We start from the raw sequence: 19,617 nt of genomic DNA on the forward strand, positions 1-19,617 counted from the left end.
TTACAGTTATTAGAAAATATTGGCTATATTCACCGTGTTGTAAAATACATCCTTGAGTCTATCTTACACCCAACAGTTTGTACCTCCTACTCCCTCACCCTTATATTGCCCCTCCTCCCTTCCCTCTCCTCACTGGTAACCACTAGTTTGTTCTCTATAAAGATACTGTTTTAATATGTTTTCTGATGAATATGTTTTCATGATTGCTTCTTATTTTATTTTAGCTACTGATCTGCTTCTTGCCTGGAATCCCATTTGTCTGGGGTTGGTAGAAGGTGTTATTGGCAAAATTCAGCTTCACTCAGGTATGTTTCTGTAAACTCCTTAAACTTGTCAAATTTAATGTGGCATTCTATGATATTTTCTTCTTTGAGGATAAATGTAGATTCTGTAATGGCTTTGATTCCTTTACCTTAATTTTGGGTCTGCCCAAAGTGGGTATATTTCCGTATAAGTGAAACAAAAGTACAAGCATACCTCATTTTATTGTCCTTTGCAGATATTGCATTGTTTTACAGATTTAAGGTTTATGGCAACCTGGCGTCAAACAAATGTATTGGTGCCGTTTTTCCAGCAGCATTTGCTCACTTCATGTCTCTGTGTCACATTTAGGTAATTCTTGCAATATTTCAAACTTTATATTTGTTACGGTGATCTGTGATAAGTGATCTTTGTTACTACTACAACTCACTGAAGGCTCAGATGATGGTTACCAGTTTTTAGCAAGAAAGTATTTTGTTGTTTTCTGCTTGTTTGTTTGTTTTGGCTGTGCCATGCGGCATGTGGTACCTTAGTTCCCCCACCAGGGATCAAACCTGCGCCCCCTGCAGTGGAAGCATAGAGTCTTAACCACTGGACTGCCAGGGAAGTCTCAATAAAGTTTTTTTTTTTTAATTGAAGTATAGTTGATTTACAGTGTTGTGTTACTTTCTGGTGTACAGCAAAGTGATTCAGTTATACATGTATGTATTTATTCTTTTTCATATTCTTTTCCATTGTGGTTTATTACAGGATATTGAATATAGTTCTCTGTGCTATACAGTAGGACCTTGTTGATTATCTATTTTATATATAGTAGTTTGTATCTGCTAATCCCAAACTCCTAATTTACCCCTCCCCTCCCCTCTTTCCCTTTGGTAACCACAAGTTTGTTTTCTATGTCTGTGAGTCTTTTTTTGTTTCATAAATAAGTTCTTTTTTTTTTTTTTGGCCACGCCACGCAACTTGCAGGATCTTAGTTCTCTGACCAGGGATTGAACCTGGGCCCTGGCAGTGAAAGCACCGAGTCCTAACCACGGGACCGCCAGGGAATTCCCTTGTGTCATATTTTAGATTCCACATATAAGTGATATCATATGGTATTTGTCTTTCTCTTTCTGACTTACTTCACTTAGTATGATCATCTCTAGGTCTGTCCATGTTGCTGCAGATGGCATTATTTCATTCTTTTTTTTTACGGCTGAGTAATATTCCATTGTATTGATGTTTTAAAAAAATATATATATATATAAAATCATATATGTATATATATATCACATCTTCTTTATCCATTCATCTGTTCATGGACATTTAGGTTGTTTCCATGTCTTGGTTATTGTAAATAGTGCTGCTATGAACATTGGGGTGCATGTATCTTTTCGAATGATAGTTTTCTCCAAATATATGCCCAGGAGTGGGATTTCTGGATCATGTGGCAACTCTATTTTTAGTTTTTTAGGGAACCTCCATGCTGTTTTCCATAGTGGCTGCACCAATTTACATTCCCACCAACAGCATAGGAGGGTTCCCTTTTTTCCACACCCTCTCCAACATTTGTTATTTGTAGACTTTTTAATGATGGCCATTCTGACCAGTGTGAGGTGGTACCTCATTGTAGTTTTGATTTTCATTTCTCTAATAATTAGCGATGATGAGCATCTTTTCATGTATCTGTTGGCCGTCTGTTTGTCTTCTTTGGAGAAATGTCTACTTAGGTCTTTTGCCCATTTTTTGATTGGGTTGTTTGTTCTTTTGTCATTGAGTTGTATGAGCTATTTGTATATTTTGGAAATTAAGCGCTTGTCAGTCACATGGTTTGCAAAGATTTTCTTCTAGTCTGTAGATTGTCTGTTTGTTTGTTTATGGTTTCCTCTGCTGTGCAAAAGCTCATAGGTTTGGATTAGGTCCCATTTGTTTCTTTTTGCTTTTATTTCTATTGCCTTGGGAGACTGACCTAAGAAAACATTGGTACTATTTATTTCAGAATGTTTTGCCTGTGTTCTCTTCTAGGAGTTTTATGGTATTATGTCTTATATTTAAGTCTTTAAGCCATTTTGAGTTTATTTTTGTGCATGGTGTGAGGGAGTGTTCTAACTTCATTGATTTATGTGGGCTGTTCAGCTTTCCCAACACCACTTGCTGAAGAGACTGTCTTTTCTCCGCTGTATATTCAGCAAGAAAGTTTTTGTTTTGTTTTGTTTTGTTTTTTTGCGGTACGCGGGCCTCTCACTGTTGTGGCCTCTCCCGTTGCGGAGCACAGGCTCGGGATGCGCAGGCTCAGCAGCCATGGCTCACGGGCCCAGCCACTCGGCGTCATGTGGGATCTTCCCGGACCGGGGCACGAACCCGTGTCCCCTGCATCGGCAGGCGGACTCTCAACCACTGCGCCACCAGGGAAGCCCAGAAAGTATTTTTAATTAAGGTATGTACATTTTTTAGACATAATGCCAGCCCACTTAATAGACTACAGTTTAGTGTAAACAGCTGTGCACTGGGAGACCAAAAAATTTTGTGACTCATTTTATTTGTTTTATTGCAGTGGTCTGGAACTGAATCCACAGCATCTCCAAGGGATGCCCAAAAAGCTTTAGAGAAAGGGGGGCATAATATTAAAATCGTTTCTTCCTCTTAAAAAAAAAACCCACAAGCTATTAAATGCCTGTTTTTAGGAATTGTGTCAGGAACTGTGCTAGTCGGTGGAATACAATAATGAGCAATAACTGACCTGTTCCCACCATGAGCGGAGCTTATGGTTTAAGAGGGAAGTTAGACATTAGTGAGTAATCATTGAAATAAATGTATAATTATTTGTGAATTGTGTTAGGTGCTCTGACAGAAAGATACACCAACCACACTGATTTTGAGGGAGAGGACAGTAAGAACAAGGCTGGAGAGGTAGGCAGGTGTCAGACCGGGACTGGTTGGCTTTGGGTTAGCTGTCCATTCCTAATATAGTCAACTCTGGCCAGGGAGGAGTATGGGTCTGTTAGTACACAGTGCAGTCCTTTCCGGGAGCTGTATCCAGGGCAGGCAAATTCATGGAAGGTCTAGATCATTCACTAAGCCCTCCCTTTGAAGGACAGGCACCTGTGCTGAGTTCAGAGGGAATTTTGTTTGTAAGAAGGTAGGTGTTACGTAGGCAGGTCCCAAAAAGTCATGAAAAGGACTGAATGAAATATTTTAAGCACTAAATTTAAATATCTGTTTTTCCTTTGGTAGCCACTTTAATGTGAGTTAAGAGCTATAGGAAGCTTTGCTGTTATTGCTGTGTTATTGGGAGCGTAGCTACGTCTGTAGTGTGCTTTTAAAAATGCTTTAAAAATAAAATTACTGAGCGTTTGGAAGCTAGGTTAATTTCTGGATGATATAAAGCACAAATTGCTGGAGACAGTCTAATTTTCTTTTGCTGATTCTTGTGGTTATTTTCTGAAATGTGTCATCTATTTTATAGACACGAAAAGCTATTTACCACGGATATGCAGTATAGCTTGCTGAAAAACAAACACGCATTTATCTACCACCTAGATTAAGGAATGAAACGTGACGAATGTCTTTGGAGCCCTCACTGCCTTTCTCCAAGTGTATCCTCTCCTGCCTCCTTCCCTTCAAGAGAGTCTGTGATTTTGAATATTGTACTTATTCGTCCCTTGATTTTCATTATTGCTGTTGTTACACATATATCCCTCGACAATATGTTGCTGAGCCTTGTGTTTGGGGAATTTTATATAAATGATATTAAGCTGTATGTGTTCTTCCACTTCTCCTCTCCACTCCCACAACTTGATGCTTTGTGATTTATCCACATTGATATAGGAAACTTTAGTTCCTTATTTTCACTATTGCATGAATATATCATAATTTGTCCTTTTTTCTGTCATTGGGTAATTTTTGTCATTGTTGTTTTTTTGCCATTAGAAATAATACCACTGCGAGCATTATTGTATGTTCTGTCTTTGGTAGTTTTAAAATTCTTTCAATACAAAGGAGAAAAGCATTAGACATTGTGTAACATGCTAAGTATTTTAGTCACACTCTCCTACCTGTCCACATTTACATACGTATATCTTTAATTCATTTATATGCTGACAGGATAATTTCACAGTTGAATGTTCTGAGCTAAAATTCATTTTCTATTGTTTAAGTGAAGCTTATGAAACTTTGGAGTTATTTTTCTCCAATTTCAGTTACATCTTGAAACAGTGAATAAATCACTGACATGAGTCAAGAGACCTGAATTCAGGCTGTATTTATTAGCTTTTAGATAATAGGAGAAGTTACATAACATCTGTTTCATCTGTTGCTGTGTAACAAGCTGTCCCAAAAGTTAACGCCTTAAAACAACAACGTATAATAGCTCACGATTCTATGGGTCAGCCACGCGGCTCTTCTGCCCTTTTCTTCTGTTGGCTGGGGTCATCCATGTGGCAACATTCAGCTGGGGGTTTGCCTGGGGGCATCTCAGTTTTCCTTCATGTGGCATCTCTGTCCACGTGTCTCATCTCACAAGGCCTCTCCTTGGGGCCTGTCTCTCTCCTGGATACCTTAGCATCCTTTCAGGGTGCTAAGACGACAAGTTCCAACGTATAAGGGCTTATCAAGCCTCTGCTTGTGTCACTGAGCTTGCTAATATCCCATTGGTCTAAGGAGGTCACACATCCAAACGTAGAACTAACATGAGAAGGGGCTTCACAAGGGTTTCCATCCCAGGAGGCTGGTTCATTGGGGGCCACAACGCCCCAGAGCCTCTACTTTATAAACTGTAAAACAAGAGTAAAACTAACTGCCCGCTTTTTTTCCTTAGGGTATTGTGAATCTCAAATAAGATAATATACCTAAAGGTGCTTAGTAAATTATCACTATTTCATCAATTCTTTGGTTGCAAATACAAACCTATCAGTTTATGCAAACAAATTTTTATTAGGAATTCAAGGGAACAAAACCAAGAAATGGATTTGTTCAGGATCTGAGATTACTTTTGCGGCGGGTGGTATCTGACCACCACTTCCCCCCGTACAGCTCCTACAGTCTTCTCTTCTTTTGGCTGTCTCTGTTTCTGTGTTACATGGGACAGAATTTATGCATTTATGTGGTACTCAAACCAACCTCAGCCCTCAAGCCAACCAACATCTGATGTTCCCTACAACCCCTGGAGACTGACTAGCTATCTAGTTCAGACCCCTAGGGAAGAGACTTTTTGGCTTACCTTGAGCCAGGGACCTTCCCTGGTCACAAAGTTCAAACATGCCCACTGCTCTAAGCTGGATGGGCAAGCAGCGCAGGAGGGTTTGTCCTTGGCAGACAACCCAAGGTCATTTCCTACAAGCAATGTACAAATATGTTACTGGCTGATGAGTTTGATGCAGTCAAAGTATGATCATTAGGAGGTAGCGGAGGTGTGAGCATTTCCTATGGTCAGCCCCTGTTTACATGCACTTTCTCTCCTTGCACCACGTGCCTTTCTTTGGACCAAAAACAAGAAGTTGGTAGGCAGTGTAGATATCTGTTATATAGGATATTTTGGAAGAGGGAAAGGTGGGGAATAGAGTGAACTAGAGAAAAAAATACTAAAAAGAAGTAAAGAAGGGCAGGGAAGGTGTCTCAGTTTTTCACTCTCCTAACCTGTCCCTTTTTTTTTTTTTTTTTTCTTCCTCCTGCCCCATCACTTCTAAAGTTTGGCTGTTAAGAAAGGGTGTGGGGAGGAAGCAAAGGAAAGTTTTTTCTGGGCCCCCTGCTGTTCTTCTTCCCCTCACCCACAAGAGAACTGCAGCCGCACCCTGTGTATCACTCCACCCCCAGCTCCCACCCCCTGAGCATCCATCTTACTCTTGTCACCTTCTCTTTCTTCATCCTCTGTCCTGGGCATGCCTCGTCTCCTCCCCTCCCTGTGTCCCATTAAAGCTCTTGCTCTGATCACACTACCACCTTGGCCGATGGGCAGTGTGTTCCTGGTATGTATTATAACCGAGATAATCACTCCATGTGCATTTTCCTACGGGGGCATCTTACCTTCTGGGGGTAGAAGATGAGAGGAATAAAATGTCTGTACTTAAACTTTTTCTCACTGCTGTTTCCCTCCTACTTAGTCTCTACATATTAATGCACGAATTTTCTTGCCTAGTGAGATGGGAACATAAGTTTACTTGAATAGTTGTCATTGACAGTCTAAAAACGGCGTGGGTGAGCCATGACTGTCATCAAGCTCATGGGGTGTGAGCAGTCGTGACTTACGAACCGTTAGTAGCTGGCTAGGGCTGCTGCAGCAAAGTTCCACAGACTGGGGGGCTTAAATAGAAATTTATTTTCTTGCAGTTCTGGAGGCTTGAAGTCTAAGATCAAGGTTTCATCAGGGTTGATTTCTTCTGAGATCTCTTTCGTTGGCTTGTAGATGGCTGTCTTCTCCTTGTGTCTTCACATCATCTTCACATTGTCTTCTCTCTGTGTAGTGTCTGTCTTCAAATTTCCTCTTATAAGGACACCAGTCATATTGGATTAGAGCCCTCCCTAATGACCTCATTTAACTTACTTACACCTTTAAAGATCCCACTTTTTAGAATAGGGTCACATTCTGAGGCACTGGGGGTTAGGATTCAAACATATGAATTTTAAGGGAACATAATTCAGCCCTTAACAGGAACCTAACATCCACTGGAAAACTCACTGCAAAAGCATGTCAAAGAGAATTCCCCCCATTGCTTCTGACCCTTTGTTTTACAGTGGAATAGGCCATTCCCCAAATGTCACTGAGTAGGCACTGGTCCCAGCAGTGGACTAACCGTAAGATCACACAGTTGCCTTGGATCAGGTTACTTCATCCAAGCCTCAGTTGCCAACTATAAGACAAGGATGATGACACCCCCTAGATATGTTTATTGTAAGATTTAATAAAACTCACATGAAGCGCTTAGCATAGCTCCTGTTAATAGTAGGCATTCAATAGATGCTGGCTATTACTATTTTTTCCTTAGTTTTAAAGGTAACTTAGAGGTGTCACGTATATCACTAGAGAACCACTTAAGTTCTAGCTATACAATTTTGAACAGATTTTAAACTTAGACTTTTTTTTCCAATAATATTAATGTTTACCGAAACTAATGATACTAACGTGTCACTAAAAGGTGACATGGTGGGGATTATAAAAAGTAATGTTTTTAGAAGTGAAATATTAGTAGCATTAGTGAAGGTTATATTTTATAATCCACCTGCCCCTTTAGAAAAATGTGTGTTGGAAGAATTTAAAAGTATTATTTGGTTGTGGTATCCTTTGCTGATAATTGCCCTTCCTTTTAGCAAGCTCTGTCCCCAAAATTGTTCTATTAACCCTGGTGCCTAGAAAACAACAGTTTAGAACCATTAGCCTTTCTTCAGTTTGGAAGGTGTCTTCCCCAGACATTTGCAGGCAGGTGGACTTTCAGCCAGTGTCTAATGCAGCCTATTTTTGACAACCTGAAGGTGTCTGACTTTGGTTTGATCACTTGGGATTTATTAAGATGAGGAACAGAAAGTAGAAGGGACATGTAATGTGCTAAATAGATGAAGGAAAAGCAAAGCTTCATGAAAAATCATTGTCTTCTATTCCTGGTAGTGTCCAGGGGGGAGTAAGGATGATAGTCAAATTCTTACCACAGTTGTCATTACACATTAATTTTTTGTTTTCTTCTTTTTCGTTTGTCCTCTTCCACCCATCCTCCTTCCCCAGGGTATAAGCTCCAAGACAGGGGCTATGTGTGTTTTGCTCACTGCTGTGTCCCCCTGTGCAGTGGCTATTCAAAAATATTCAACAAATAGTTATTTAATAAATATTTACGGAGTGCCTATTATGTGCTGGGGGCTGCAGGATGAACAAAATTCAAAGCTTCCAGGAGCATAGAATCGAAGCCAAGAGATAGACATTAATTATCCCATCAGAATTTTATCATTAAACATAAGCTTCTGAAGAAGAAAAATGTAGGATGTTGTGAAGCACATAGCAGAGGAGCCTGACTGGTGGTAGCGGGGGCTCCTGGATGGAAGGCATCCCTGAGGAAGTGATGTCTGAGTTGAGGACTGAAATGTGTTTTCTCAATCACGGGAGTCTTTTTGCACAGCTGCTAACTCTGCCAACGACTACTCTCCTCTCATTCCCCACCCCTCACCTTGGCCCTGTCCAGATTATCATACTAATATTTCAGGCCTCAACCCAAACACCACTTCCTTAGGGATGCCTTCCATCCAGGAGATAGCTGTACCATCACAGAGCCAGGAAGAGATTGCTCGAGGCTGGAGGCTTTAAATGGATTACAAAAACTCTTTAAATTAAAATCTCCAGTAGTCCCCCCCTTATCCGTGGTTTCCCTTTCCAAAGTTTCAGTTACCTGCGGTCAGCCATGGTCCGAAAATATTAAATGGAAAATTCCAAACAATTCATAAGTTTGAAATTGCACGCCATCCCGAGCGGTGTGATGAAATCTCACTGTTCTGCTTCCTCCTGCCTGCGATGTGAATCATCCCTTTGTCCAGCTTATCCACACTGTATGCTATCAGCCCATTAGTCACTTAGTAAGTTTCAGTTATCAGATCGACTGTCGAGGTATCACAGTACTGTGTTCAAGTGATGCTTATTTTACTTAGTAATGATCCCAGTGTTCAAGAAAGAATGTATATTATAGGGCTCGGTTCTATCTGTGGTTTCAGGCATCCACTTGGGGTCCTGGAACGTATCCCCGGGGGATACGTGTTTTGAAGACTGAGAAGAGGATAAGCTCGTTAGGGTAAGAAATATCTGAATATAAAATGCAAAAGCATTTTTCCTACGATATATTCAGAAATAGTTTGAAGAGAGAATTGTCCGGAATCCTGATTAATTTAGCAACAGAGGCTCTTAGGTTAGTAGTAATTAAGTGAATTACTACTCCTAGTATTGAGCAGCTACAGACACAGTTCACTCAAGTCGCTCCCATTCATTCAAATAGTACACACCATCTGCTGTTTCTTCACTTTTAAAGTGGTGAGGATATCTCGATCATTAAAATGCTAAAGTGTATTATGCGTATGATTTAAAAAGTTTGATTTTAGTCCGTGGCTGTCAATGGAGACCTTGCTATGACACTCAACGACATGAAATATTTTTATACTTTAGTGATGAATGAATGGAGTGTCACCAGCATTGCCTTAGTAGTTTCCTAAAAAGCCATTAGAAAACCCCACTGCTCAAGGGCACTGGAGAAAAAGGAAGAGAAGCCTGACAGGGTCCCTGCAGAGCTCTCAGCCTCTGCCGGAGGCCTGCTTCTCAGGCACGGTCTTTAGATAGTGCTTCTGTTTAAATACGAGTTCAATTGTCTGCGTACAGTTGCCCTTGAGAGAAGTGGATTGTTTTGTTGTCTACTGACAACTCATATAATAAAAACATGTAAGGATTGTGATGATGGTTGTACAACTCTAAATTCTTCAGAATCATTGACTTGTTTTACTTAAAATGAGTGAATTTTATGGTATATGAATTATATCTCAATAAAGCCATTGAAAATATTTAAGTCAGAGAATAGCTTTTGTTGTATCCTGTTGTCATTACTTCTGATTTTAACTTAATTTAAAAATTAAGTAATCTACCTTTTGGTAACAAAGGTGACTTTTGTTCATGTAGTAAAGTTGATTTGAAGGAAGTATTTTAAAGAAACAGTGTTATTCGGGACTTCCCTGGTGGCGCAGTGGTTAAGAATCCACCTGCCAATGCAGGGGACACAGGTTCAATCCCTGGTCAGGGAAGATCCCACATGCCGCAGAGCAACTAAGCCCATGTGCCTCAACTACTGAGCCTGCACTCTAGAGCCCGTGAGCCACAACTACTGAAGCCCACGTGCCACAACTACTGAAGCCCACACGCCTAGAGCCTGTGCTCTGCAACAAGAGAAGCCACCACAATGAGAAGTCCACGCACCGCATTGAAGAGTAGCCCCCACTCGCCGCAACTAGAGAAAGCCCGCGGGCAGCAACGAAGACCCAACTCAGCCAAAAAAAAAAAAAAAAAAAAAACAGTATTATTCGTAACATAACATTTCTACCAAATAGTCTAAAATGTAATTTAAAAACAGTCATTTTATATTCACTTTTTCATTCATGAGGGTCTCAGAACTACTTATTTTGGAGGTAAGATTTACATTGGTGACTAGGTTCCTGGTTAATCCTTAAAAGATTCTTTAATTGTAGTTTAGCTGACCTATTCTGTTAATAGCTTCGGGTCTTGGAAGCAGGCAGCTAAGTGGTACAATTGGTTCCTTTCTTTGGCATCTTCTTGTCTCTGGTTTTTGCTTCCCTCTTCCTTTTACTCTCTTCCCAGGTACCTCGGTGCTGAATGACCCTTCCCTCCTCTCTTTGCTCCCCTCAGCCTGCTCCATTACTTTATGCTTCAGAATTTTCCATCACCTCCCTTGTCCCTGATCTGAGCTCCAATCTCCTTGGTGCAGATGGTTCCACCTCCCCGGTAGGAGCAGTACTTGAACCGGACACATGAAGGTGCCCCATAGTTCTGAGCTCTCCCAAGGGTCATCAGATAAGCATGCTGCTTAGTTCTGAGCGTACCTCTAACTGGCAGATTTTTATATCCTCAGGCAGAGAGAAACTTTAGAGGCAAGCCAACTTGCCTCTTCTGTTTCACGATCGTTCCATTTTCTAGTTATAAATGAATTTGTTCTTAAACTCTAGTTGTTTCCCTCAGTGATCCCTATGGCAGTGATATTAAAAGTTTTTTTTACTCCATAAAGAGAAGAGGCTTGTTAAGGTAAGATTGACTGACTGACTGTATGGGCCAGCTATAAACGTGCTTCCTATATTTATTTCCTCCTTTATATTCTTATTGAACATTTTGAAGTGATTACAATCAAATTATTATCAGGTCTAATTGTGTTTAAGAAAGAAGATTCTTGGTTCTTGGCTATCAGGTTTTTTACAGCCGGTAGGCTTGGGTCCCTTCATGCACAGGGGCCAATCACCTCCAACCTTGAAGCATACTTATGTCACCCCCCAAAGCAGTAATTTATCTTCATGATGATAAACCTTCATCATAAATAAAAATCCCAATTATATTTAGTATGCCTGGGTTTAATAGGTAGGAAAGTATGTAATATATTAACATTTTAAATAAACGTGTAAGAAAACATCTTAGCACTTTAGGAAGATAAAGATATAGTTATCTGGAAAATGTACTTTTTATTTTTATAATGTTGACTTTTTAAATTTTTATTTTATTTTATTTATTTTTGGCTGCGTTCGGTCTTCATTGCTGTGCATGGGCTTTCTCTAGTTGCAGCGAGCGGAGGCTACTCTTCGTTGTGGTGCGCGGGCTTCTCATTGCGGTGGCTTCTCTTGTTGCAGAGCACGGGCTCTAGGCGCGCGGGCTTCAGTAGTTGTGGCTGGCGGGCTCTAGAGCACAGGCTCAGTAGTTGTGGTTCACGGGCTTAGTTGCTCCGCGGCATGTGGGATCTTCCCTGACCAGGGCTCGAACCCGTGTCCCCTGCATTGGCAGGCAGATTCTTAACCACTGTGCCACCAGGGAAGTCCCCACTTTTTATTTTTTGTTTGGCCCCACCATGCAGCTTGTGGGATCTCAGTTCCCCAACCAGGGATTGAACTCGTGCCCTCAGCAGTGAAAGCATGGTGTCCTAACCAGGACTGCCAGGGAACTCCCTGGAAAATGTACTTTTATATAGAAACTCATTTTGCCCATGGATACTCTGTAAGTTAGACTTTTATAGTTTTCTAGGACTATTATAAATAGAAAAGACTTTATATTTTTATGGCGTATAATAGATTATTTCATTTTATGGCAGGTCATTATTAAGGATTTTATTATTAGGATGAATTTAAATTCATAGGTTAAGCTGAAGATGCTTCTGATTCCACCATTTGGTACCTTTGAAATGGAGCCTAGTAAGTGTACCTCTTGCCCTAGATGCTGTTCTTATGAGTCATTGTCAGTTTTCTATATACCCAGACTTAGGAAACTTTAGTAGGCAACAGAACGACCCATCAAGAAACACTGAGTAGTTACTATGCTTGGAAAATGAACAAATTAATAATTGGCTCTTTGGTCACTGAGAGTATTAGAAGCCCAATATGATGTACTTTGAAAAAAATAGCTCTGGTGTGCTGGTACTGTTACTTGTATTTCTACTTACCTGATGTATAATGGTGTACGTTGCTCCCTGAAATATATTCAAAGATGTATAGTGCTCTATTTCCATTAGGAAAAGAAAGCATTTTTCTTAATGTAGTTTTAAAAAATAGAAATAACCTTAAATATAAAGCAAAAAATTATATTAAACATACCATGGATCCATATCTTTTAGTAGAAATTTAAATTCATGCATAAGTTTGCATAAAACCTATAGACTTATGCTCATATTCATTTAAAAGTACTAAATGGCCAATTAATAGCTTATGCAATAGGTATCAATGAAGTAGGTTTTATGCACACATTGGACTGAATTTAAATTCCTACCAAAGATTTGTTTTTTTAAAAAAAGAAAAGCAGGATCCTTCAAATTGGAACATAATTTATCTTGAGATAAGCCGTTAAGACATTACCCAATTATTAGAGTCTCTTAAAATGCATAGTGTGTTAATATATTATATAACGGATCATTTAACGATACTTCATACATTTTAAAAAATGAGATCAAGAGAAACTAGACAGATTGTTTCTGACAGCAAGAGACTAGCAGTACTTGAAGAGATAATAGCCAAGAATTTTCGAAAACTAACTATAAATACAAGTCACAATGTCAAGAAATACTTTGTACTGCAAGGGAAAAAATACAAAGAAAACCACACTTAGGCACCTTGTAGTAAAACTGATGAAAACTAAAGGCAAAGAAAACATCCTAAAGCAGCCAGAGAAAAACCACACATTAAATTCAAGGGCATTCAATCAGCCTTGATAGGAACAATGGAAGCTGGAAGACAGTGGAATGCTGTCTTCAAAGTGCCTGTCTAGAATTTTATACCTTCAAAAATTAAGGAAAAAAAGACATTTTGAGGCAAACAAAGAATTTGTCATCAGCAGTATCTGCACTAAAAGAAATACTAAGAATTCTTCAGGTAAAAGGACCATGATTCCAGATGGGAGTGTGGAGTTGTAGGAAGGAGTGAAGTTCAGTGGAAGGAGTAAATGTGTTGGTAAATTTAAATAAAGTTGGCTTTATATGAGGTTTAAAATTAACGCAGAATGAAAACACACAACAATAATAGTAACAATAGTGAGTTAGAAAGGGCTGGTGTTCTAAGGTCCTTTCACTGTCCAGGAACTGTCAAAAATACTAATTTACATTAGGCTTTTGTAAGTTAGGGCTCGTATTGTCAGACCCTACAATATAACCACTAATAGCATAATAAAAGATTGTAAAAACCTAATAAAGGGGGAAGTGGAATAATAATAATTTTAACACTTAATAGTCCAAAAGAAGGCAAGAAAAGAAAGCATGTAGAACAGGTGGGACAAATGGTAAGACGGTAGAATGATTCTTAAGTTTATCAACAATTACATTACATACAAATGGACTTAGTACTCAGTTAAAAAACAAAGCTTTTCATAATGGAAAAACAATAAAATTCATCTACAAGCTGCTTTTAAGACAAATATCTTAGTTATATGTATATGTATATAGAATGGTCCAAAGTAAAAGGATAGAAAAAAAGAGAAACCAAGCAAATGCTAACCTACTGAAAAATAATGTGTCTATCCCAATATCAAAACAGACTTTAAGGCAAGAAGCATAAAGAAGATATACATTTCAAAAATAGCAAAAGTTCAAGTCACCAGAAAGATATAGCAATTTTAAATTTGTACACACCTAAGGCTTAAAATATAAAAAGAGCAATGAGTCATTTGCCTTAAATTTATTAGTTAGACTGTCAACTTGAAATGGCAGAGAAACATACGAGTATTCTTATTATCAGCTTGACACAGAAGAAAGGAAAGGTGAGCCAACTATAATCCCCTTTCCTAATTCTCTTTTTTCCTTCTTAACGACACATCTCCATTCTCTGATTAATCTGGTGCAAATGCAGACTCCGAGCATTTATTAGAGGCGTAATCTACAGACGCTCTTCAAGAATTTAAATATTTGTTATTTGAATATTATGTTACAACTTCAGAGTATGTAGTAACCACCTGGGTTAGTATTTATTGGCATGCGGATATAATTATAAATTCTATTGTGCTGATTTCGAGTGTTAAGGCAGCAGGGTTCCCTCTGCTTTGTCATTTCCCAGCTTCTCCTGTTGGACACTCCAGGTGACGTGGACCTAGGAGAGGTGAAGGAAGTGCTTTGTCCTCAGGAATATAGTCTGCAGGATTGGGGCAAGCTAAAGGAGGAAAACATATGAGAGTCATTATCAGATCCACCTTCTTTTTTATTTTTGCCTTTGGTTGTAACGTGAATGTTTATAGAGAGACACAGAGAAACTGGAAAGTGTCCAAAAGAGCAGTGAAAACAGAACCTTTGTATGCTACAAAAGTAAATAAGTTTTTTTTTCTCTAAAAGAATTAAGTCTTAAAAAAAAAATCCCATTGAACCAGTTCAAATCAGAACCAGTCTTTGGAAAAGGTGAGCCAGAAGAAAAATATCAGAAAAGCAAAATCATTTTCACACAAATATTTCATTCACTTCAAGTGTCTGGCCCACAGAATATGTACTGCCTATGTATTTCTATCACTAGGGGCTCTTTTAGTTGAATCTCACTTAACCTGTTTGCCAGATTAACCAACATGCCTTACTGCCTCTGCAGAGTCTGTTGGTAGATGCATTGGATGCTCTGAAGGCCGGGGGAGACTGGGTAGGAAGCCCTCTCTCTTCTGGTGGATCGTGTTTATTTCCAATCCTGTTCATACTTGTTTTACTTGATATTGTAATTACATAATTAAATAAGCCCATCAACTATGAGTATTGATACAAAAAGAAAGACTTCCTGTTTCTATGAAGGCTAAATTGAATGCTTTGGAAAGACTAGATAAAGCTGTGTTGCATCAAAAGAAAAAAAAAAGGTAAATTACACCACCAAATACTTATTAGGGGGCTCATTCTCAAAGAATGTGGGAATTTAGTTCCCCAACCAGGGATCATCGAACCAGTGCCCCATGTAATGGAAGCGCAGAGTCCTAACTACTGGACCACCAGGAAATTCCCTAAATTATGTATGCTTAAAAGGTCATTGTTAAACTCTCAAGTAAGATTAAAAGGACTAATGCCAACAATGGTAACCAATTGCTCTCCTAGTCTCTGCTAGTCTTATATGAGAGAACTCACAAGGTGGGGTTTGGATTAGATTTAAAGAATTGCCATGGAATGGGGAACAATGGTCAAAGGGAACATTAATTGTATATGTAATGTTTACATTTTTAAACAAATGGAATGTATTCCTTTATTTCCTATCGAATTAACATTAATAAAAATGAAAAGGATTGCTAGACGTTCATTGTTGGATCAAATGCTTATCTTTTCTATATGTCAGTAGGATGGATAGTCATGTTGAGAAATATGTAAGATGCAGTACTTCCTAGAGGTGAGGTCATGAGTAGGGAGAAAAGATTTTCATCCAATTTTAGGAAAAAAAATTTTTTTTTAAATGAAAATCTTTATCCTGCCATTACTTATCCTCTTTTAACTGAGTCAGTTATTGTATAGGGCAAGCAATTGAATCTTTTCCAGGACTATTGTTTTAGTTTGCCCTAACTGGTCATGCTTTTCAAGACAATCACTTCCTAATCAGTTTTCTTACCTTGCTGGGGAAGTCAGATTTTCCTGTCTGTCTTTTCCTGAAGGAGTCAGGGTTACAAAATTGACCTTTTTTCCCATTGTAAAATGTTTAAAAAGTTGAAAAAATATCTTTATGCTGAAAGACCTTGCTAGACTAAATTACCTTTGACACATGGTTGTACTGCATATCCAGATTTCAGTGTGGCAGCTTTAATTGAGCCAAGTTTCTTCTGCTGGTGGGTGATATAAATTAATGCAGTAACCTGCATTTGTGCTTTTAAAAACTTTATTACAAAACTATGCCTGACTGGATACTGGGATTGCTAAACAGTAGTGATGCTATATATCAATACTTTTACCTTTTTCTTGGCTTAAAGCACAAACTAGAGAAAATATATTTGGATCATTTAACCCTGTAACTAACATGCTCATTCTTGCTGAACTTCCAGGCTTCTATGTGTTTATTATTGTGTTTTGTTTCACCTAAGGCAAAATAATTACAGGAATACATATTGCTATTTCTCATGAGGTTTTTTGTTTGTTTTGTTTTGTTTTCTAGGGGCAGCCTAGAAATACCTTAGTGTCCAATTCAAATTTTTCATTTTCTTTCCATTATGATTTTAATGTTCCTTTGAACACTATTTCAAATACCTGTGTCTCTGTGTTTGACAGGAAATACACTTTTTAGTTTTTTTCATTTTTTTAATTAATTAATTAATTAATTAATTTATTTATTTATTTATTTATTTATTTATGGCTGCGTTGGGTCCTCATTGCTGAGTGCAGGCTTTCTCTAGTTGCGGTGAGCGGGGGCTACTCTTCCTTGTGGTGCACGGGCTTCTCATTGCGGTGGCTTCTCGTTGCGAAGCACGGGTTCTAGGTGCGTGGGCTTCAGTAGTTGTGGCACGCGGGCTCAGTAGTTGTGGCTCACGGGCTCTAGAGTGCAGGCTCAGTAGTTGTGGCGCATGGGCTCAGTTGCTCCATGGCATGTGAGAATCTTCTCGGACCAGGGCTCGAACCCGTGTCCCCTGCATTGGCAGGCGGATTCTTAATCACTGCGCCACCAGGGAAGCCCACTTTTTAGTTTTTTACTCTCTGCTCTGGTAGATAAGACTCCTAACAAGTTCTTTTGTTCTTTAGAAGGAGTTTTTTTTAAAAAATGATTGAGACGTAGTTCACACACCATAAAATTCACTCTTACATTACAATTCAGTGGTGTTTAGTATCATCATAAGGTTGTACAACCATCACCACTATCTAATTCCAGGACATTTTCATCATCCCACCTTACTTAGATTATAACTAGTAAATATTGATTTCCTTATCTATCTTACTCTTAGTTTTTTTGTTTTGATCAGTGTGTAAGACTGAAAACAGTAAGACAGGAAACTGTGTATTAAAAGACTTATGAGATTTTAACCCAGTGCAATTTGTAGAGCTGGTTGGAAGTCAACTACAAAAAGACATTTTTATTCATGGTCCCCACACTCCCAGCGTCTAAATTATTTCAAAGCAGATTCCAGATATTTTTCTGCAGATACTTCAGTATGTATTTCAACACTAATTATTGACACACCATGCTTTCCCCCTCTTTATTATCATTTACTAGATGCCCATATTTACGTGGGTCTGCGTCTGTCTTCTCTGTTCTTTTCTAATATTCATTTGTCCATTCTTGTACTGGCACCACGTTGTTTTATTTACCATAGGTTTATCATATGTTTTGCTACCTGGTAAACATTAGCTCTTAGTAATAATAACAGGAATTATAAAAATTATTTAGTCCGCATAGATACTCTTCGAAATAGGTGGTTTTATCCCATTCTACAGATGAGAAAACCAAGAATTGGAGCAGTTTAGTATTAAGCTGAAGTACATGATAAATAAATAAGGCAGCTAAAATTTGAGTCTGAGTTCTGACCTCAAAGTCCAGAACACTGAGGCTTTTCTGAAAAGGGAAAGCTACTGTTTACAAAATTTTTTCTCTTTTGTTTGAGATCATTTACATGATATTTTCTCGGATTTAGTCTTCATTATAATTCCTCAGGCATATTGAACTTAAGTCTGTAATTTTTTTTGTAGAAGCACCTCAGTTTTTCAGTTTCTGTGTATGAGTTTAGCTAGCTAAACTCTAAAAATATGCGTATTTTTTTTTAATGTATTTGAGTTTGTAAGTTGAATTTCAGTATTGACAATACCAATGTTTTTGTGGAAAAAAGCATGCCTTTCGTTTCCTAAGTGAGTCTATGTGTGGGGTAAAAACCTCTGTGTTTGAAATTTAGTATTTTTATATTTTTGGTACTATACCATTAGATGGCTTATTGGAAAGACATTTATTACATTTGATTGTGCACGTTGTGTTTTTGTCATTGCTGTAATTTCTTAAAATCGCAATTCTTAATGTTAATATGAAAGCAAGAAGGCATAAACTGGGAAGAGGGCTTCCTAATGTTGGCTTGTCTGGTCATCTGCCAACACTAAATTGTTCAGTGTAAAATAGAAATTATTCCTGTGAGGTTAAGAGACCTGCGGTAAGAATTTCTTTTTATTCAGCAGACTGTATTAGCATTCAACAGTTTATTATGTATTATGTGCTTTATTTATTTTGTGTTAGGTTTATTGTGTGTTAGGTGCTTGGTAACCTTAATCTATGCCTGACGTACTTCCCAGCACATGGTAGGTCCTTGGTTAAAGTTTAATGATATCAATGAAATGACCTGCAAAAGCCTTGGAACTTTGGAGTAGATTTCTACCCTATTTTATAAAGAACTATGAAACGTTTCCAAATTCTTGCATTTATGAAATGCTTTAAGCACATCTCCAGAGCACTTTCCCTCAAATGAGAGTTGACTAATATTTGGGGGAAAAATGGGGGAAATTAAAATGCTATATATCTTTTAAAAAATATTTTTTCATAAGGGGAATATATATCCATCATGCTATTTTTCTATAGTAAGAAATTCCTGAAACACTGTTTCAATATTTTTATTTTTGGTACTAATTAGGTAGTATTTTTAAAGGGTGTAGAGTCTCATAAAATGAAAAATTGCTTTTGGATGCTGTCTTTCATAGACCATTTCTCAGTTAAATAGAAATCTTTTGTGAGAAGTAGAAATTTGGATTGGAAAGATAACTATTGGGCCTCTAGGTGTTTTCTTTCCTTTCTTTCTTGTAATTATTAAATACTTCTTTCATTTGTTTTACACCCCTCCCCCACTTTCTTCAATATATTTACTTATTTGCTCAGTCCTAGTGTACACATAAAGTAGTTTTGGAATTGCTAACTCATACTCTTCTGAAAAATAATTCACTAACCAGAGTACAATATTGTATACAGTTCTTTTTGTCTTTATCCTTGCAAAATACTGTTTTCCAAAGTTATTTAGATTAGTTTATTTCTTCCTTATCTCCTACATTATGGTTACGTTTTCCATTTGTAACAGAGTTGGGTTACTCTTTGCATTTTGTTTTGGGTTCCCTTCACATTCTGGTTAATTTGAACTACTTGTTTTTGAGGGGGTGTGAAACATTACCATGATTCTAAGAGTCAGAACTATGTGAAAGGGTATACTTGGAGAGATGTCATCCCCCTGATTCCTTTTATCCCATTCCTGTTTTCTCTTCCTTCCAT

The 19,617-nt window shown here is 38.2% G+C and overlaps 1 protein-coding gene across 8 annotated transcripts in view; it reads left to right on the forward strand.

Moving 5' to 3' along the window:
• INPP5F (inositol polyphosphate-5-phosphatase F) overlaps positions 1–19,617 on the forward strand; it is a 92,674-nt gene that overhangs the window by 19,288 nt on the left and 53,769 nt on the right. For all 8 annotated transcript variants that reach the window (XR_003796964.1, XR_003796965.1, XM_029244758.1 and 5 more), the window contains exon 2: positions 225–305. Coding sequence is in view for 6 of the 8 variants with exons in the window: in XM_029244758.1 (XP_029100591.1) it covers positions 225–305 (81 nt within the window). In the remaining 2 variants the exon portion in view is untranslated. The remainder of the gene's footprint in view (positions 1–224; positions 306–19,617) is intronic.

Source organism: Monodon monoceros, unplaced genomic scaffold (genome assembly GCF_005190385.1).
Source record: "Monodon monoceros isolate NGI ecotype Baffin Bay Population unplaced genomic scaffold, NGI_Narwhal_1 Super_Scaffold_4, whole genome shotgun sequence".
Lineage (NCBI taxonomy): Eukaryota > Metazoa > Chordata > Mammalia > Artiodactyla > Monodontidae > Monodon > Monodon monoceros.